This window comes from Scardinius erythrophthalmus (assembly GCF_964197995.2).
Source record: "Scardinius erythrophthalmus genome assembly, chromosome: 18".
Lineage (NCBI taxonomy): Eukaryota > Metazoa > Chordata > Actinopteri > Cypriniformes > Leuciscidae > Scardinius > Scardinius erythrophthalmus.
The window spans coordinates 27,527,700-27,550,704 of record NC_138238.1 but is presented as its reverse complement, the minus strand read 5'-3'; the positions used below and the strand labels follow the sequence as shown (position 1 = coordinate 27,550,704).

The 23,005-nt window shown below is 37.3% G+C and overlaps 1 protein-coding gene across 6 annotated transcripts in view; it reads right to left on the bottom strand.

The window, feature by feature from the left end:
* LOC308706464 (transforming growth factor beta-1-induced transcript 1 protein-like) overlaps positions 1-23,005 on the bottom strand; it is a 216,039-nt gene that overhangs the window by 10,427 nt on the left and 182,607 nt on the right. For all 6 annotated transcript variants that reach the window (XM_081392121.1, XM_081392122.1, XM_081392119.1 and 3 more), the window contains one exon: positions 3,228-3,309. In XM_081392121.1, coding sequence (XP_081248247.1) covers positions 3,228-3,309 — 82 coding nt within the window. The remainder of the gene's footprint in view (positions 1-3,227; positions 3,310-23,005) is intronic.

Sequence of the window (23,005 nt, the reverse complement as noted above, 5' to 3'; positions counted from 1 at the left end):
ACTGATTTCATTACGATTGATGAATCTGAATGTAGTGTTTACATGAACGCTAAACGTGATCGGGTTAATGTGCGCGTTTATATGTCACAAGCTTCAAATCGAAATCGATTTTTTGACATGCGCACACTGCACAAATATACAGAGTTTCCCACTGTTTGTGCATACTAACTATTCTTCTACATTGGTTCTTTATTTGTTTTAAACACAACACTTAATATTTATCCATTTCTGGTCATAATTTGGAGTAAATGAGCATATGAACCGCCGTGCTGCTTATATTTATCAAGCAGTGAAAATGCCCCTGTCCGCGCCCAAAACCAGTCGTCTGTGGATAAGAATCCGAAACAAGGACTGGTGGGACATTGTCCTGCTCCACTTCACAGATGCTGAGTGAAAGGAGAATTTTAGAATGACGGGACACTCATTTTATATGACACTTTATTCAACAGGAAGAACAGCTCGTTTTGCGCGTCATACGTTATTATGCTATTTCAACGTCATTGCACATATGCAGTCCTTTCAGTTTCGGTTTTCAATCCGATCAAGTGTTTACATGTTCTCTCAATTGGATTAGAAAAGGAATAAACCACCCCTTTCAATCCAATCGAAATTTCATCCGGATCAAGCTCAATCGGATCGATTAAGGAGTTTACATGGAGGCTTTTCAGTCCGATTGAACCATCAATCCAATTACTAATAGATTATTTGGTTGCATGTAAACGAAGCCAGTGTCCTCTGACACCTTTGTTGTGGCCATGGAGGCCATTTCTGAACCCTCTTTTTCCCCCGATGGTGCCGTTACCGCCCTAGAGGCCGACTTTGAGTTCCCTGTGCTCTCTGTCAGCACTGTTATGGCCACAGACACTGAATTTGAACTTCCTGTCTGCACTGACATGACCACGGAGGTTCTCCCTAAACTGTTTGCCTGCCTGGACACGACCACGGAGTTTGCCCTTGAACTTCCTCGCCCTGTTATGGCCATAAGGGCCATCCCTAACCTATCTATGCTCTCCTTTGTAGTTCTCCAGCTCCACTGTGGTGGCCCTCAGCTACGCCTTGGTGACATTCAGCCCCACCAGCTACGTCGTGGTGGTCGCTAGCAACATCTTCACCGTGGTGGTCTTCAACTCTGCAGTGGGGTTCTTCAGGCTCCTCTGCTCTGATGTGGTGGTCATCTGCTCCGCCATAGGGATATTTTGCCCCTTCTACTCTGCTGTGGTGCTCTTAAGGGAGTCTCTGTTACATATTCCATGTGTGTGTTTGTGGACTTTTATGTTGCGTCCTGTCTTGAGTGCCATGTTGTAGTTGTTTGTACTTTGTCTCCCTTGATTCGTCTACCCAGGTGTGTCTCATTACCTCGTTATCTTGTTAAGCTTTTTTCCCCATGTGTATATATAACCCTTGTGTTTAGTTACCCGTGTGCTTTGTTACCCGTGTTTCTCCTTTTTTTTTTTTTTTTGCTTCTTTTTGTTTATTAAACACCCCTCACACTTAGATCATCGCCTCTGCCTGTTCACTCCCAACATGACAGTAGCTATATCTGATATTCTCCTCTTTATGATCTCTGATATTTATAACCCACTTAAAAAGCTTCAATGGCCCTCTCCAAATTGGCAAGCTTTCGCAGTCCACAGCTCCGTGACTGGTAGCAGTGTGCTGCTGCAGACTTGGCAGAAATGTGCATCAAGGACGCATAGCAGCCTCAAACTTAAAATGATTAATGGAACACTGTACTGTCTCATGGACGTAATGAATATGCACATATGATGGCTATTGTAAGTCCACAAGACCACAAGTTCACATGAGGTTGGCATTTGGAAAAGGGCCAATGTTGGCTACTTTTTGTTGGTAGCTTGTAGTGCAGCTAACTACTTTTTTTTTTTTTTATTTGATGGTTGCTGGACTGAAATTTAACTGCTTCATATTATGAATATCTTGTAGCCTGATAATTAGAGATGCACCGATTGATCCGCTGGTGACCGGAATTGGCCGATATTGGCCATGACCGGCGACCGGCCGTTCAGTCTGACATATGCCGATTTTATGCCGGTCAAATGCACTCGGACTCCACATGATTAACATCGCACAACATCAGCATCACACATGCACACGGAACGCACATGTAGGAAACCTTATGAATTACGGCCATTTCAAGCATATTTTTTTCGGCGTGCATGTTAATCAATGAGTGCATTCACACCGGGAGCAGGAGCAGCGCGTGCATGTTAATCAATGAGTGCATTCACACCGGGAGCAGGAGCGTTGCGTGAGCAGCAGTGAAGCGCAGGTTTCGCCGCCGAGTCTATTTTGTCTGCGCTGCTCAAGCTCAATTAAAGTGAAAGCACACTTTTGATGGACAAAATAAATATGATTTCAAACAAAAGTGTCCAAAATGCACAGAATGTGCATGTCTAGTGTGTTTTAACAAGAACTGAATTAGGTTATGTCAGAAAAGAAAATGAAGACTCAAAAATATTTATATAAAATGTACCTATTTAAACGTGTTTTTATTATTCAGTTTGGGTAAAAGGATATGGTATTTTATAAAAAAAATATATAGAAAATAAATATTTGCATGTGCTGTAAAGTGGGTAGAAAAAAATGAAATCGGAATCGGCTAAAATCGGTATCGGCAGGTCAAACTCAATGACAAATCGGAAATCGGAATCGGCCTAGAAAATCGGTGTATCTCTACTGATAATTCAAATACCATCTCAAGACCATACATATTTAATCATAATGCATACTGGATACATTGATAAAAAGAGAAATAATCTAATTTAAAAAACCCAATGCTGAAATGATTGATAATCAACCATAATTGTTTTTGTTTTTTTGGACAATAATTTTTCTAAATCTATTAATTAATTGGGTAACACTTTATTTTAAAGTGACATAGTTAGATGTTACTACATGTACTTACTCCGGTAATATTAGATTGTGCATAATTACAAGTAACTAATCATAAACCAAACCCTGACCCTATCTGTAACTCTATAGTAGGTACATGTAGTAATTACATTGTAGTAATTAAAATTATTCGTTCGTCATAAGTAATATAATTCAACGTCAACTTAAAATAAAGTGTATCTATTAATTGATCTGCACATACTATTATCTATTCATTCGCATGTTTAATTATTCGATTTATTAATATCTCAATGGATTTCTTGATTTTATTAAAACTCAAATATGGTCTGAAATCAGCTACCTTCATCACCCCTTACCTTCATCTCCAAATGGACAGCTGCATTTCACACAGCTAAAGCATTCTGGATGCCAGTTTTTGTCCAGCGCAGTCACCATTTTCTGAAAGGTAGAATAATAGGGACAAGGTAAGAATAGAGTCAGATAATACATTAAGCTATGGGAGTTGATAATGATTTACAAATAAGGATGAACAACTTCATACTACACATTTAGGGGGAGTAATGCCAAAAACAATGTTCTGTATGAGAAAACACTCAACAAATCTGTAATCTTTTCTCTGTGTTCTAATGCTGTATTCCCTTCTTTTTATGGACCACAAAAGGAGAATAAAAAAAAAAAAATTCCTACTCACGCTAATCCATATAACGGCAGTGAATAGTGACCAGCATCAAGCTTTTTAAAAAAGACACAAAAGTATCACAGAATGATCCCATGCAACACGTGTAGTATATTCCAAGTGTTCTGGGGTATACAATATAAAATTGTATGTATAATTTATAAAAAATTCTGGCGTTGGTCTTTGCACTGTTATGCAACCTGTGCATTCGTGTGACTCTATAAGCGCCACAGTTCACTCTGTCTCACCCAGGAAAAGCACACATGCCTAGAAATCCCCCAAAAAGTATACTTTCTTCAGTGAGTTAAATATCTCCGGACCGGAACTCTTTTTCTCTGATGACAGTCAGAATGAGTTGACCTATGTGAACGTGATAACTTCTTATTTCGACGAGCACAATGGATAAATTCACCTCAGAGAAGAAGGTTCATGGATTGTATTTCGTGTCACATTGTTGAAGCTATTGTTGAATAGCAGTGCCGTAATGGGAACAGTGGGAGTAGTTGATATGACCCAGCAACTGTCAAAAAATGATTGATTGACAGGTACCACGCCCCTTCCGGTGACAGGCACCCGCCCCTTTTGGCATAGGATCAAAGGGATCAAAGAGAACAAAGGGAGATCAAAGGAAATCAAAGGAGATCAAAGGATCAAAGGTTTTGACAGTTAGTTTTGACTTTTGATTGACAGGTTGACAGTTAGTTTTGATTTTTGATTGACAGGTTGACAGCTAGTATGACTTTTGATGCATTTTGAAGCCTTTTGATATGGACAGAAAGTGTTATAACAATATGTCATGGTATCTGACAGCTAGTTTGAAGCCGTTTGATGCCTTTTGATATTGACAGAAAGTGTTAATCGTTTGAAGACACAGTTATAATAATATGACAGAAAGTATGATTGTTTGAAGCCTATTGAAGCCTTTTGAACATGACAGTTAGTGTGTGTTTTGGAAGTTGGTATCACAGGATTCTCCTCCCTACATATTCCTGAGCGTATCCGGGCTGTAATGTGTAGCTGATAAGGAAAAAACTGTGAAAGTTTATCTCACACAAATGTTAAAAAGCCATTTAGTTATTTTAAAAGGAATATAAATGATTATAAAATAAATAATATAAAATAAAGATCTTACTAAAACCTCACACCAAAAGTTTAAATAAAAAATTGCAACGAGTCTCTCAACCAGAGGCCCCAGCTCGTGTGTGTGTGGAGATCAGACATCAGAGGAGATGTGACCATCTGTGTGTGTCATGGGATTCCCCTCTGACATCTGAAACGTGCTGTTCAGACGCTGTGATTAAACAATGTCACAAAATTACAATCAGTTAAATGTTTAGGGACTTAAACAAGTTTATGAATGGGTTCACAAAACCTCACACCAAAAGTTTAAATAAAATGGAGTCACAAAAGATCACAGAGTGTTTACTGAAGCGCCTCTCCAGCACAGCCCCGGCCTGAGTGGTGCGCGTGCCCTCCGCATTCTGACATCCCCCTCCTTCTGCTCCTCCACATTCCAGAGCACAGTGATAGTGAGAAACAGAGATTTTATAAAATAATGTATATTTCACACAAATAATATAATATACAATAATTTTAAATAACATCTTACTGAAACCAATTCTTTCAGTTTTAGATAAACAAAAGAATAAAAAAATCATTACATAAAACATTCTCTTCTTTAAAAGAATATAAATAATTATAAATAATATAAAATAAAGATCTTACTAAAACCTCACACAAAAAGTTGAAATAAATGTAGAACTATCCAGTTTAAATAAAATGGATTCACAAAAAAAAAAATGCAATGAGTTAAATGTTTATAGAGTTGAAGAAAAAACATAGGCCTACATGTTATGAAACAATCAGTTAAATGTTTAGAGAGTTGAAGAAAAAACATACAGCTCATGAAACAATGCAATGTATGAAACGGGTTCACGAAAATAAAAACTCATCTTACATGTTTAGAAATCAGGGCCCTCTGGCCTCTCTTTACACCAGCGTTTGGCCTGCGGAGCTTTCAAAAAGCACCAGCCAAAGGGTGTGTGTGTGTGTGTGTGTGTGTGTGTGTGTGTGTGTGTGTGTGTGTGTGTGTCAAGAGAGTCACACAAATTCAGCGATCAGGATATCAGGTGCTGAGTTTATTTATAAGAAGTATAATCTTAAAAGTTTAAATGATATCTTTTAAAAAGATATCTTTTAAAAAGATATCCCTCTCACCTTTCCTCTGCCGTGTCATCTTCTCTTCCCTCACCCTCACAATTCTCATCTCTGGATGTGAATACCGCAACGGATACCTTATGCTCCACTCTAACCTCTTCTCTCGACAATATCTGCCCTCTCTCCTCCAGGCCAGCACGCGCTACTCCCTCCAATCCTTGGTTATCTGAGGTTCTCCGTGAACACCAGACCGAACTCAGGGCAGCGGAGAGGAAATGGCACAAATCAAAAGACACATCCGACCTGAGTATGTATAAATCTCTCCTCTCTTCCTTTTCTGTTGATGTTCATGCTGCAAAATCTTCATACTTCCACAACAAGATCAACAGCTCCTCCAACACACAATCACTCTTCAAGACATTCAACTCTCTCCTCTGTCCACCTCCACCACCACCCACCTCCTCTTTAACTGCTGACGACTTTGCAAACTTCTTCACCAACAAAACAACAACTATCAGCAGTCAATTCTCAGCTCCACGCGCACAGGAACCCAGTCTGACCCCTTCCACAGCCAATATCCCTCTGTTCTCCTTTTCTCCGCTAACCGAGGAAGAAGTATCTACACTTCTCCTCTCCAGTCACCCTACCACCTGTCCTCTAGACCCCATCCCCTCACACCTTCTACAAGCCATCTCTCCCACACTTCTACCAGCACTCACACACATCATCAACTCATCCCTCCACACTGGCTCCTTTCCTACAGCATTCAAGCAGGCTCGGGTTACTCCACTGCTTAAAAAACCAACACTAGACACATCATCTGTAGAGAATTACAGACCTATCTCTCTCCTACCATTCATTGCGAAAACACTTGAAAGAGCTGTTTTCAACCAAGTAACATCCTTCTTGTCTCTTAACAACCAGCTGGATGTCAACCAATCCGGCTTCAAGAAAGGCCACTCAACTGAGACTGCATTAATGTCAGTCACAGAAGCCCTACGGATTGCAAAAGCTGCTTCCAAATCTTCAGTCCTCATTCTCCTGGATCTATCTGCTGCCTTCAACACTGTAAATCATCAGATCCTTATGTCCAGCCTCTCATCACTGGGCATCACAGGTACTCCTCTCCACTGGTTTGAGTCCTATCTCACAGGTAGGTCCTTCAGGGTCGCATGGAGAGGCGAGGTATCCAGAGCCCATCAACTGACCACAGGGGTTCCTCAGGGTTCAGTTCTTGGTCCCCTCCTCTTCTCCATCTACACCACATCACTGGGACACATCATACAGGCACACGGCTTCTCCTATCACTGCTATGCTGATGACACACAGCTCTTCCTCTCGTTTCAACCAGATGATCCCACAGTAGCTGCACGGATCTCAAGCTGTCTGGCGAAAATCTCGACATGGATGAAGGAACATCACCTGCAGCTCAACCTGGCAAAGACTGAGCTTCTCGTCCTCCCTGCCAATCCGTCTCTAAAGCACGACTTCACCATCCAGCTAGACTCATCATCAATCACCCCATCAAGGTCGGTCAGAAATCTTGGAGTAACGTTTGACGACCAGCTGACTTTCACAGATCACATTTCAAAGACAACCCGATCATGCAGGTTTGCACTGCACAACATCAGGAAGATCAGGCCTTTCCTTACTGAGCATGCAACACAACTTCTCGTCCAGGCCCTGGTCATTTCTAGGCTGGACTACTGCAATGCTCTTCTGGCTGGACTTCCATCATGTGCAACCAAACCTCTACAGATGATCCAGAACGCTGCAGCTCGTCTTGTCTTCAACGAGCCCAAGAGGGCCCACGTCACTCCTCTGTTCATCTCTCTGCACTGGCTACCTCTCGCTGCTCGCATCAAGTTCAAGGCATTGACACTTGCTTACAGATCTATCACAGGCTCAGCTCCCTCCTACCTTCACTCACTCCTACGAGCCTACATCCCTACCAGAAGCCTACGATCGGCCAACGAGCGACGTCTCGTGGTTCCATCACAGAGAGCCACAAAATCTCTTTCCAGAACATTCTCATACACAGTTCCATGCTGGTGGAACACTCTCCCCACCCTCATCCGGAATGCAGAATCCCTGACAACATTCAAAAGACAACTGAAAACCCATCTCTTCCGTGAGCACTTAACCTCTTAAAAAAAAAAAAAACCTTCCCTTTCCCTTTAAAAACCTCGCTTACCGGGCTTATGCTACTCTGAATAATGCCTGAACTTCGTATTTTGAGCACTTCTTGCGTTGTTTTTGCCTCTTCATGATGACTCGCTTAACTAAGTCCTAATCTGTAAGTCGCTTTGGATAAAAGCGTCTGCTAAATGACTAAATGTAAATGTAAATGTAAATGTAAAAACAAAAGACTCTTTTTTTATTTATTTTTTATATTTCTTTTTATTTTTCAAAAGAAAATCGTTTATATAACATAACATACCGAGGTAAAAATCCCCGATTTTAAGGTTAACACATTTTCTGTATACAACTTTATTTTAAATATTTTTCCACCCACCACCCACATAGGGATATAACAACAACATAATAAATAAATAAATAAATAAATAATAATAATAATAATAATAATAATAATAATAAAAATAAAAAATAAAAAAAAGATCTACAAACATATACACATACACACATAAAATAAAAGTTAATAAATAAATAATTAAACAGCGTAAATACAGAAATTGATCTACAAGGTCATATCATTTTCCAATACCCAAAAGTAAAGGGCACCAAAATTCATTAAAAAGATGTCCACGGTTATATTTCTCCAAAGTCATTTTTTCTAATGGCAGAAATGAAGACAGTTGGTCAAAAAAAGTCTTAAAAGATGGAGGGGAAACATTCTTCCAGTATAGAAGTATGCATTTTTTTGCAAAATAAGATATCAAAATAAATAACCTGCATTTTTTCTGATCTAACTCTAAATGATCAATATCATTTAACAAATATAGACTATTACTCAAGTCAAAATGCTTATCCAAAACTGACTGAGTAAAAGAATGAATTGAACTCCAATAGCCTTTTAAAAGACTGCAGTCCCAAAACATGTGTACAAATGTCCCATCCATATTTTTACATCTCTGACAAACAGCTGGAATATCATTTGATATTTTATGCATTTTTAAAGGTGTTAAGTAGGCTTTATGGATTAACTTAAAATTAGTCTCCTTAATCTTAATACTTGTGAATGGGAAATGAATTCTATTACAAATATTTACCCATACATCATCTTCAAAAGTTCTACTTAGCTTTCTTACCCATATTATTTTTAAAGGTCGAAAAGAAGATTGAGATTCTTTTGTCAAAATATGATAACATTTAGAAATCATTCCTTTTATTGTATCTACAGAAAAAAAAAAAGTCCTCCAATTCTGACAAAGAAGGCCGTATTTTTCCCCCCTTAATCAGAGAGTTAGTGACACTTCGGATTTGTAGATATTTCAAAAATTGTTTATTAGAGATATCATATTCTGCTCTTAAGTCAATAAATGATTTTACTTGCATTTTTTTGCTCAAAATATTTTTAAAATATAATATACCAGAATTTAACCATTGACATATATTGCCTGAAGTAATTAAAGTATTAAGATCTGGATTTAAAAAGATTGGAGAATATATAGAAGTACAAGAGACAATACCAATTTTCTTTCTACAATCTTTCCAAGTTTGAAGAGTGTTAAGTACAGTGAAATGGTTATTCATATTTTTTATTTTTTCAAAATGTTTTATAAATAACAGAGAGACAAGAGACAGTGGTTCAAATGGATTTGATTCTATCTGGACCCACATAGATTCATGTCTTTCTTTATACCAAGAAATCAAATTCCTAATTTGAGCTGCCCAAAAATAGTATTGAAGGTTAGGTACACCTAAACCTCCCAGAGGTTCAGGCTTCATCAAAGTCAGCATACTAATCCGAGGCTTTTTATTGCTCCAGTTAAATCTTGAAAGATGGCTATTGATTGAGTTAAAAAAGTCTACTGGTAAAAAACATGGAAGCATTTGAAAAAAAAAAAGAAATCTTGGGAGGATATTCATTTTGATAAGGTTTATCCTACCCAATAATGGTAACGGTAAAGAGATCCATTTCGATAAATCCAATTTCACCTTATCTACCAGGGGAATATAATTTTCTTTAATTAAATTATCCAAATCTGGAGTAATAAATATACCCAGATATTTGAAGCCTTTTGGTGTTAGGGTAAACCCGCTAGCAGAAAGTAGTTCATCGGTTGGTGTTGAATATAAAAAAAGTGCATTGGACTTATAAAAATTTATCTTATATCCTGAATAGCTACCAAATTCTTTAACCGTGTTCAGAAGGTGGGGGACAGAGTTATCAGGATCAGTAATATACAAAAGAATGTCATCGGCATATAAGGATATTTTATGTTCAACAGACAGTCTTAAAACCTTGAATTTTTATGTTATCTCTAATAAGTGAAGCCAATGGTTCAATCACCATGGCAAAAAGTAAAGGTGACAGAGGGCACCCCTGCCTTGTTCCTCTAGCTAAAGCAAATGATTTAGAACAATAACCATTAGTTATAACCGCCGCTTTCGGGCTGTTGTAAATACTCCTTATCCAGTCAATAAAGTTATTTCCCACTTTAAATTTCTTCAGGACAGCAAATAGAAAATCCCATTCTACCCTATCAAAAGCCTTCTCTGCATCTAAAGATAAGAGCAGAGAAGGCTTCTGGTAGTTATTAATCTCATTTATTACATTCAGGGTTCTCCTTATATTATCTGCTGCATATCTCCCTTTTATAAAACCTGACTGGTCTGGTTTTATTAATTTAGGTAAGATTAACTCCAGCCTTCTAGCTAGGAGTTTCGTAATGATCTTATAATCATGATCTAACAAACTTATAGGCCTATAAGAAGAGCATAGTAGAGGATCTCTGCCACTTTTAAGTAAAACACTTATATGGGCCAAATTCATTGATTGAGGAAGTCTTTTTTCCTTACAAAAATTATTCACCATTGGCATAAAAATAGACCGAATATCTTGCCAAAACTCTTTATAAAAGTCTACTGAAAAACCGTCTGGCCCTGGGCTTTTATTTAACGGCATGGAATGTATTGTAGACAGTACTTCCGCTTCTGTAAATGGTGAGTTTAATATCAATTGGTCTGATGCTGAGACTTCAGGTAGATTAATTATACTAAGATAATCTTCCAGTTTTTCCTGTGAGTACCCCATTTCAGAATTATAAAGGTTATTATAAAAATTAAAAAAAATTTGATTGATTTCTCCAGGATGGTAAGTTATTTTATTATCTCTGGAATATATAGCTTTTATAGTTTTCTCGGCTTGCTCTTTCTTTATTTGATAAGCTAATAATTTACCTGGTTTGTTCCCAAACTCGTAATCTCTTTGTCTAATATAATTCATTTTTTGTATGGTCTCTTCAGATATTATAGAGTTCAGATTTCCTTTAGCAGTAATTAATTGTTTCCAGTTGTCATCAGTAGGAGCCTCTTTATGAAGGTTTTCCCTTTGTACAACCTCATTCTCTATCTCTTTTCTTTTATTTAATTTTTTACGATTTTTAAATGAAACATACGAGATAAGGAGGCCTCTTAGGGTAGCTTTTGCTGCTTCCCAAACAGTATTAGGCTCTACCGAAGCATCGTTATTTTCTTTTATATAATTTGAAATCCATACCCGTATGTTTGATTTTAAATCATTATCTTTAAGAAAAAAAGAATCAAACCTCCATCGTTTAAAAGTAAACATTTTCTGGGCACATTTGACCTTCAAATGTATTCTTGCATGGTCTGAAAGGACAATTGGATTTATACTACACTTAGATATCATATACATACAATTAGAGGGAACAAAAAAATAGTCTAATCGAGAGTAGGAATTATGCACATTTGAAAAAAAAAAGTATAATCTCTGACATTAGGATGTAAATCCCGCCAAACATTAATTAGACCACTTTCTGCACATAATCCGAGGAGGGTCTTCGTAGATCTAGGATTGGAAATCTTAGTTTGATTAGATTTGTCTCTTGTACCTAAAGTTACATTGAAATCCCCTCCCATAATTCCCAAACCTTTGCAATTCTCATTAAATAATAATATCATATCGGAAAAAAAAGACGGCTCATCTACATTAGGAGCATATATATTTAACAAGGTAATTGGAGCTTCATTAAGGGTGCCTGAAATCAAAACAAACCTGCCATTTGGATCAGTTATCAATTTACTCAAAATAAAATGTACGTTACGATTTAGTAAAATACATGTTCCTCTACTATGAGATTTAAATGATGAGAAATAAACTTGGCCTACCCAGTCTGTTTTAAGTTTGGAGTGTTCAATATCAGATAAATAAGTTTCTTGTAAAAAGACAATGTCCGCTTTATCATCTTTCAAAACAGATAACATATTTATCCTTTTAATCTGATTACCTAAACCTTGGACATTCCAGGAAAAAATATTCAAGTCATTTATATTGAATGCCATTCAACAAAGGTATTGCTTGTTACATATCCCTTTAGTACGTACCCCTGCAAATCAGTAACTGTATGGCTGTTCTTAATTATTATTCTGAAAAGAAAAACACAAAACAAAATATTAAAAACTGAAATAACAAGAAAATCCCTGATCCGTCCTAAGTAAGGATAAACCAGAAACATAGTCCCATAATACAAAAGACTGTTTAAATAAAATTTTTAAAGTTTGAATACATACGCATCTTCTATTTACCTTTTAGAAGATTACTGTAATGATTTTGTTTAAATTGAACCTAAGGTATAATTGTTATTAAACAATGTCTGTTCAAAAACTTTAGATGGTTGAAAAACTGTACTTAGTCGTCTTAAAGGAGAACTCGGCAACTCTAGCGAACTCTAGTCACTTCTTCGCTGATTTTTCCCTTTGTTGTCGCATGTTTTCCCCACGAGCTCCCCCTACAGCTGTGGGGGGGCGTATATGTCACAACACGGTCGTAAAAAACTCACTTGCGGCGGCCTCCTCCCCCTCTCTACCGCTGCTCATGTGCGTTTGTTTTGATCGGAGCAAGCCAACTGTATCGTGTGGAGCTTTGTCTACCGAGGTGGGTAATCTGGTAATACATCATACATGCGTGTGTGTTTATGTTGAATTGCCGTAAAGCGATTTGTGTTTCGCGCTCATTCTCGTTCTCGTTCTCGCTTCTCACGAGACTTCCAATTTCTATTTTGCCGGGACGGTAGTCCCCAAGTTGCAAGGTTGGTCCGACCATCGTACGACCATCACAGAAACCTACATTTGTACATTTTCAAAAATGAAATAAATAAATAATTAAATACAATGTAAACAAAGTTTTAGCTAAATAAATATATAAATAAAAACACCTTACATTTTTAGAGAGTCACAAAAGTCATCTTACACCTGTGAAATGTTCAATAATTCCTTAAGTTGTATCTGTGAGAAAATGACCACATAGGCCTATCTTCAGAGAGAGCAACAATGAAAACATTTAGAAACTGTGAACCTGTAACCTGTAACTGTAATGTTAGTCTGCTAACGCCTTTCCAGAGCCAAAGTTTTGTTCGTACTAAATTTATTTCAAAGCATAATCGTAAAAGTTTAAATGTGATCTTTTAAAATGAAAGATTGTTTTAGTCTGAAGTTTAAAGTTCTTAACTTTCTTTCTTTAAAAAATCTTTAAAGTTTGAATACATTCATATCTTCTATTTATCTTTTAGAAGATTACTGTAATGATTTTGTCTAACGGTGACCTAAAGTATAATTGTTATTAAACAGTGTCTGTTCAAAAACATTAGATGGTTGAAAAACTGTATTTAGTCGTCTTAAATCAGCATTTTTTGTCCATGCGGGGTTTCAATTTTTATGGTCTGGGCTTTCCATAGCCATAATGATTTTTGTACCGTAACTGCATATTCTATCCCGTACACCTAAACACGACCATCACAGAAACCTACATTTGTAAATTTTCAAAAATGAAATAAATAATTTAATATCATTTCTAAGCTGTTTTGCGCGCGCACACATTATTTTACACACTCTATTTTAAATGAAATTATTATTAATAAAATATATAACCAATGAATAATAACATATGTTACTAAAATGTATTTAAAAAATGTAAACAAAGTTTTAGCTAAATAAATATATAAATAAAAACACCTTACATTTCCAGAGAGGTGAAGTAGTTCTTTATGCAACGATAAAAATCAATCCAAAAAGCAAATAGTTTAAGTTGTCATAAACAAAACAAAACAGCCCAAAATCCTTCAGAGATAAACTACAGTGTGAAATAAATGTTCCAGACCCTCACAGAGACGAGAGGACTTACAGACCAGATGAGCCTCGGGAGATAATGTCACAGTAAATCTAGTCCGCGTTCCAGAGTACATCCAGAGTTTTATACTAAATTCATTTAAAAGCATAACTTTAAAAGTTTAAATTAGATATGTCAATAAAATCGTATCTTCTATTTATCTTCTTTGAAGACTTATGTATTATTTTTACTAAACCGCGTCTGTTCAAAAACTTTAGATGGTTGAAAAAATTTACTTAGGTGTCTTAGATCTTATTTATACAAAAATATTTCAAACAGTATTTTTGTCCATACACCATGTTGTCAAAGTTTGTCACAATGTTTTGTTGTTGTTGTGTTGTTTTTAAGAAATCCGAGGACTCCACATTGCTCTTATTTAGACTAAGTTGTATCATTTGGAAAATCACCACACAATTTCAGAGACGCAATGTGTGATAAGTAAAGTTGGTCTTGAGCGAATATTTAATTTTACTGCTAGCTATGAACTATTACACGTATAAGATCGTATACGATCATTTTTACTTGTATCTCCCAAACTATCCTTAATCAGTGCGGAAACACACAGGGTGAAACCCTTTTCTGAGAATATACTATCGGTTATCTACTCAAAATATATGTTGAATCGGTTACATTGTTTTTATTCATCGAGTTAAATGCAAATTTGCAAATCCAAATGCTAGGAAAACTTTATGATAGGAAAGTACGGACAACGCCTTTGACCAAGCCTCTACATATGGGGCACTTGCACAGAGAGGGTGCACATTTTTTGCACACAACTAGGTGACCACAGGGGATGAAGACAATGTTCACTTCCTTATCCATGCAAACTTTGCATTTGCGCTCCTCTTGAAGGTCTGCTGCTTGACTGTAGTGCAGTTACGAATAATGTCATACTCTTTCTGTGAGATGATGTTCTCCTCTAGAAGATGGTCCATTAAGCTCTGCACACTTTTTAGGTGCTGTGACATGGCAAGATGATGTTTCTTAAGAAAAGTAAGACACTTTCTCGCTCCTCCTCTCTCTTCTCATCTTCTGCACTTAGTAAATCAGACACCAAGTCTTGAACGGTTTTGTAATTTTCTCCACTTGCGAGGATTTTGCTTTGAACGGTTTGCTTCACCACAGGATTGTTCATCATCACTGCATCTTCTGAATGGTCTTCTCCAGGACCCAGGTGTACAACAGGTGGATCAACAAATTCTCTTGAGTTCCTGTCTCCATTAGTCAATAGCTGGTCAAATAGTCTTGGAAATCTTGCTTGAATCTGACGAACAAACTCTTGGCCCTTTTCTTGCAACAGGTATAGTTTAAGTGTAAAACAGCATGCACTTTGTGTGATTCGTAGATAGAGGGAAAGTTGCACTAAATGTAGTATCAATTTAGTCAAACAGAAAGACTATCACCTAAATTCTTAATGGTCATTTATTTCTATAAACACTAAATGTTGACAGCTCTCAAAGAAACATCTTCACCTAAAACACATACAGTCCAACATACAAAATGTGAAACAGTGTCGTCTGAACAAGATGACTAAATCTAGCGGAGTAATAAAACCATCATTTGGAAAACTTTTTATAATAAACGGCTCTTTTCAATCCTCTTTTCTTAGTGATTTGGTCTTTTGAATCTTAAAGATAAAGAATAAGATTATGTTTTAAAGTTGGTCCATAGGGTGTGGAACTTTGCATCACTATGGTGTGTAAAAATACAGCCAAAAATTTAAGCACAACTATTTACACACATACTAAGTAGGAGAATATCTACCTGTATATTGTAGATTGTGAACATTCCACTATCAATTTATTTGGGGTCAGAGGACATCCTTAGCTCATATATCTCTTTAATTTTGTGCTGGATGTTGAAGTGTTAGTTAAAAGATGAAGGTATTAGTTAATGACAAAAAACTTTAAATCAACATGAAGCCATAATATTAATAAATAAAATATGGTATAATTACATTTTACAATTACAGTTTGAAAATTACTTCCATAATATTTTATTTTAGTAAAGGTATGGCTGGATCACCCAACACAAAGTTGTGCGTTGTGAGTGAGACCTTGCAAAGATTACACCAATATTAGATTTCTCAAACATTGCATGGTTGCACTATACCTGAAACTTAGTAATCAACATGCATTTATGTAGGACTATCAAAAAAATCATACGTTATTATGGTTTAGTTGTATTTTAAAACACTGATTTTTCTTAAAAATGTTGTGTCAGACGTATTTGGTAGCATGATTATCTTTTTTAATCGTGTATTCAGTCCATGTTTATCTTGTTGATATTTGTAGAAATAAGCACAATATATTTATAAAACAAAAATAACCTTGTGTCAGAACACAACAGGTATGAAGATATGTCTGTTTTTTTACTTTTTATTCTAACTTTAAAGTTAGATTATCCTTTGAAAAGCGTAATGCAGAATTTGATTTTGGGTGAAAATCTGGAAAACTTCCTTACACATGTAGGGTTTTCGCCAACTGACCTAAACCATTGACCCCTGAAGTTATGACTTCTGAAGGCCTCTCATGTGTAGATTCACTCGGTTGAAAAATGGTATTTTGTCATTTAAACATCTGAAATTAAAGGTACAGTAGTTTTTTAAATGTATTTTATTAGCTAAAATCATTGTCTGTATTCATAAAATATGTCCTCATTGGTGTAAAATGACCTCTGCCAATGATCTGACTTATCCTCGTAAACGAAGAATTTCTTATCTTTATGGGGCGGGTAAGTCCATGGAAGCTTCCATGTCGTTCCGCCATCTTGAAAAAACTATAATAGCAGAGAGGGACAAAAAGCACTAGCCTACCTCAACACGTGTCATCAACGCATGTTCGTTCAGAGCCGGCTGCCTGAGACCGGCTAAAGTGGACAAGGAGATCAGTGAGAGGCACTTGTCACTGCTCCGGCACATTTGAAAGGCTTCGCTGCACGGTACAATATAATGCAGGATCATAGGTATGCAGAGCCACAGGAGAAGGAATCCTCGTCGCCAAAAAGCAAAAATTTTATTTATCGGGATGTAAATAAATATCGGGATAGCTTTTTCCAGGTGGAAAGAGCTATTGAAGGAGAAAGACTTTGAAAGGGATGCTGAAGTTGCCTGCTTTCTTCTCGACAGGTAAGTCAAAGTTACGGCCTAAATTACAAGCTTTTTTTCATTGCTTGGTTGTGTAAATCATTATATAGGCAGCATAAGTAGAACATGTACAATTCAACTTGATGAAGTGCTATTGGAAGACATGTTGTCATAGATTCTTGACACATAACGGCTACCGCAGTTGCAACACGCATTTGAAAAAGCGAGACGCTAGAGAGCACTATTCGTTTAAATGCAAAATAGAATTTCACCGCTAGATGGGAGAAATTCCTACACAATATTAAATACTCTATCTAGTCTAAAAATTAAAATAAAAAGTCGCTTGTTTAAAGCAAACAGAAATCGCTTGAGAAGTGTAAAACAATAAAACCATAACCTCTAATTTGATATTAAATGCTGAACCATAAAGGAATAAAGTAACTATAATATCAGATAATATCTATAATCATCAGATGCTGAAGACAGAAGTTAATCTGATTGGACATGGGAAAATTGGGCTAGTTTTCATTCCATTTGGGTAGGTTTTGAGTTGTCATTGGGCTGGAAATATTTCTGGGACCTGGCAACCCTGGCTTTATGGAAGTTTGAATCGTTCGAGTCACACACACACACAAGTGCAGCGATGGAGTGCGTGAACACGAACAGTATGAGAGGATTCCTGAGATCTTGCGATGATCTGACTGAGAAGATTCGCTGTTTAATACAGAAGAAACTCATCAAGAAGTACTTGAGCAGGTGATATTATGTGCTTACGATTTATCTGTGTGGATTAAAGAATAGACATTAGTAGAATAGACAAAATAGGCTTTTAATGAAGATATATTTTATATAATTGTAGAATGTATTTCTTAGCACCAGATGCTCGCTCTCACTAGCATATGGACACACAATCCCATGCATGCCAAACTATCTAAAATGGTGCCTTCGAAGGACACTAAAGTTTTTAATCATTATCAACACTTTTTTTTTTTTTATAAAAATAACTATAAAAGAGTTCTTATTTTTGAGCCCCACACTTTTAAGCGCTCCAAAGTTCTAACTAGAGCAGGGGGCAGAGTTAAAAAGGAACTTTGTTGTTCTTGTCTAGCCTTAATTTACTGAAGGCTATGGATGTTAGGTAAATATGTTTATTAAATTAATTCACAATATGTACACATTCAGTTATTTGTTTCTTCTCCTGTCACATGCTGTTCGATTGTTCGAATCGCTGTTCGATTGCTCCTGTCTGCCTCGCTGCCTGCTGTGAGTGTGTTTGTTTGCTTCGGTGCTGTAAGCTCCGTCTTAGCCTTGTATTTCTTTGTTTAGAACCATCATTTACTACCATTTCTAGTTGTTTATACTACTACATTTTACCCAACATCTCAGATTAACCTGACATCGCTAGCTTCTGTTATTAGTACTACTAGCACAAAACGCTAGTAATTCGCTAGCCTGTTAACGCGCCACCCGTGCGCTCAGCTATTTTTATTTATTTATTTTTCCGTCCGCGTCCGCGCCTTTGAGTTCATAAAAGCTCAGGTGAGTAAGAATCACTCAACAAACATGGTGAGTAATGTCTTGTCCTGTTATTGTCACCTGCACTTCATGTCACATGTTTAGCATAGACTTCTCTGTCGGCAATATAGGATTTATATGTGATAAATGTAAGGAGACAGTTAGGTTGACAGAGAAGATTTCAGAATTAGAAACATGCATCCAAACTTTAATTGAGGATAGTAAGAGTGCTAGTGCTTTAGATGTTTTGGATGCGCATAGCATAGTGAACACTTTACATGAGTCGGTTCTGGCTGAAGTAGAGCCTGTGCAGCCGGGCAAATGGGTGACAGTGAGGGATCGCTCTAGTCGCGGATCTAAAAACCACTCTTCCGTTCCGATTACCATAACAAATCGATTTGCCCCGCTCAGTGAAACACCCACTGAGAATGGTTGTGCCCTAGTTATTGGCGATTCTATTACACGGAACGTGAAAATAGAGACACCAACCACCATAGTCACATGTTTGCCGGGAGCCAGAGCGCCTGACATCAAAGCAAATTTAAAAGTGCTGGCTAATGCTAATCGTAAATTCTCTAAGATCATTATTCATGTCGGCACTAATGATGTTCGACTCCGCCATTCGGAGATCACCAAAATTAATATTAAAGAGGTGTGTGAACTTGCAAGTACGATGTTACGATGCAAGGACTGTAATTTGCTCTGGCCCCCTCCCTGTTCGCAGGAGTGAAGAGATAGTTAGTAGATTGTGTTCGCTTAACGGTTGGCTGTCTAAGTGGTGTCCGCTTAATATAGAATTCATAGACAATTGGAAAAGTTTTTGGGGCAAACCTGACCTGTTAAAAAGAGATGGTATTCATCCCTCCTGGAATGGTGCTGCTCTTCTCTCTAGTAATATGGCTCATAGTCTTAGAGCTCAAACATGACAATCTGGGGCTCAGGTCAGGAAGCAGACAGACTGGCTTAACCGACCGTCTGCTAGCGGCCTCACGTCACTGAGGTTAGATAAATCACATCACATAGAGCCTCTTTCACCTAGCTATCATCATATAGAGACTGTGTCTGTTCCCCGAACTTGGAAATCCAAAAAACGTTTAAACCCATCTAAGGTTAAAAATTTAATTGATGTTCAACAAATAAAAAACAGCTATAATACAGATGAGCAAATGCTAAAGCTTGGGTTGCTGAATATTCGATCGCTTACTTGTTAATGATATGATTTCAGATAATAACCTAGATGTGCTGTGTTTGACAGAAACCTGGCTAAAACCAAACGATTACATTACTTTAAATGAATCAACCCCGCAAGATTACTGTTATAAACATGAGCCTCGTCTGAAACGCAAAGGGGGTGGTGTTGCTGTAGTTTATAGTAATAGTTTCAAAACCACTAAGAAATCAAGTTTTAAATATAATTCTTTTGAAGCATTGGTGCTTAATGTAAAAATATATAGTGTAAACGATAAATCACGTTTGAGATTTGTGCTGGTTACTGTATACAGGCCACCAGGGCACCATACAGACTTTATCAAAGAATTTGCGGACTTTCTATCAGAATTAATATTTACTGCAGATAAAGTACTAATTGTTGGTGATTTTAATATACACATCGATAATGAAAAAGATGCATTGGGATTGGCATTTAAAGACATTGTAAATTCAATTGGAGTTAGACAACACGTGTCAGGACCTACTCATCGTCGTAATCATACTCTAGATCTAATATTATCACACAGAATAGATGTTGATGCCGTTGAAATTCTGCAGCAGAGCGATGACATCTCAGATCATTACCTAGTCTCGTGTAATTTGCATTTAGCCAAGGCTGCAAAGCCGACTCCGTGTTTCAAATATGTGAGACCTATCACTTCTGCTAGTAAAAATTGCTTTATTAATAATCTTCCTGATCAGTTTCATCATCTCAGCATCCCAGATAGCTTAGAAGAACTCGATATTACAACAGAAACGTTTAACTCTCTCTTTTCCAGCACTTTAGAAACAGTTGCTCCGTTGCGCTTAAAGTTAATTAAAGAAAATAGTCCAACGCCGTGGTACAACGAGCACACTCGGGCCCTTAAGAGAGCAGCCAGAAAAATGGAGCGCAACTGGAAGAAAATAAAACTAGAGGTATTTCGCATTTCATGGAAGGAGAGCTCAATTACTTACAGAGAGGCTTTAAAAGCTGCTAGATCTGCTTATTTTTCAACCCCATTAGAAGAAAATAAACATAATCCTAGGTATTTATTTGAAACGGTGGCTAAACTAACGAAAAATAAAGCTTCAAGCCCAGAAGTTTCCAAGCAACACAGCAGTAATGATTTTATGAACTTCTTCACTTATAAGATTGATAATATCAGGGAGAAGATTATAACTATGCAACCGTCTACTACAGTCACGCATCAGGCAGTGCATTGTAGTCCCCCTGAGGAAAAATTTGATTCATTCATTGCTATAGGAGAGGAAGAATTTACTAAACTCGTTAAATCATCTAAATCGACAACATGTATGTTAGACCCTATACCGACTAAGCTACTGAAAGAGATGCTTCCAGAGGTCCTAGATCCTCTTCTTAATATCATTAATTCATCTTTGTCTCTAGGATACGTACCAAAAACCTTTAAGCTGGCTATGATTAAACCGCTTGTTAAAAAAACGCAACTTGATCCAACAGAATTAGTCAATTACAGGCCGATCTCGAATCTACCTTTTCTGTCAAAGATATTAGAAAAGGCAGTATCCTCACAACTGTGTTCCTTTCTTGAAAGAAATGATATCTGCGAGGGTTTCCAGTCCGGATTTAGACCGTACCATAGTACCGAGACAGCTCTCGTTAGAGTCACAAATGATTTGCTCTTATCATCCGATCGTGGTTGTATCTCTCTATTAGTGTTACTCGATCTTAGTGCTGCATTTGACACCATTGACCACAACGTTCTTTTAAATAGATTAGAACATTATGTTGGCATTACGGGAAATGCACTAGCATGGTTTAAATCATACTTATCTGACCGTTATCAGTTTGTAGCAGTAAATGATGAGATGTCTCATCGATCACAAGTTCAGTATGGCGTACCACAAGGCTCAGTACTAGGACCGCTGCTGTTCACTCTGTACATGCTACCATTAGGAGATATCATTAGGAAACATGGAATTAGCTTTCACTGTTATGCTGACGATACTCAGCTGTATATTTCTTCAAAACCTAACGAAACTTACCAATTCACAAAATTAACGGAATGCATAGCTGATATAAAAAATTGGATGACTCGTAATTTCCTACTTCTAAATTCTGAAAAAACAGAGTTTCTAATTATTGGACAAAAAACTTCCTCACGTAATAACCTAGAATACTGTCTAACACTCGATGGCTGCTCTGTTAAGTCTTCGTCGTCGGTTAGGAACCTGGGTGTGCTCTTTGATACCAATCTTTCATTTGAAAGTCACGTGTCTAGTTTCTGTAAAACTGCATTTTTCCATCTTAAAAATATATCTAAATTACGCCATATGCTCTCATTGACAAATGCGGAACAATTAGTTCATGCGTTCATGACCTCAAGGCTAGATTATTGTAATGCTCTACTGGGTGGTTGCCCTGCACGCTTAATAAACAAACTACAGCTGGTTCAAAACGCAGCAGCTCGAGTTCTTACTAGAACCAGGAAGTATGACCATATTAGCCCAGTTCTGTCAAAACTGCATTGGCTCCCTATTAAACATCGCATAAATTTTAAAATATTGCTGATCACGTACAAAGCACTAAATGGTTTAGCTCCGCAGTACTTGAGCGAGCTCTTAACGCATTATAGTCCGTCACGTCTATTGCGATCTCAAAATTCCGGCCAGTTACTAATACCTAGAATATCAAAATCGACTGCTGGCGGTAGATCCTTTTCCTATTTAGCACCAAAACTTTGGAACAGTCTTCCTACCATTGTCCGGGAAGCAGACACACTCTGCCAGTTCAAAGCCAGATTAAAGACACATCTCTTTGACCTAGCATTCACATAATACATTATAGACTTCTATAATTTAATGTTAGGCTGCATAGATTAGGTCAGCCGGAACTGGGAACACTTCCCATAAATCCTGATGTACTCGTTACATCATGAGAAGAATGGCATCTACGCTAATTTTAGTGTCTGTGTTTATCCCGAGGTTTTCCTGCAGCCTGCCGGATCCAGGCCGTATCCAGATCTGACGAAGAACCTTCGCCTGGACCGATGACAACGCAGTGCTGAAGAGCCAACTAGTCTCTCCCTATGGAGGATCCCTCTACCACTATACAGATAAGGCGTTGTCGGGAAAATTCGTTTCACGTTCCTACCCCAAAGCAACAAAATAAAATAAAATTCTTTATCAAAATTTATAAGGAAAGACAACTACTTTGTTT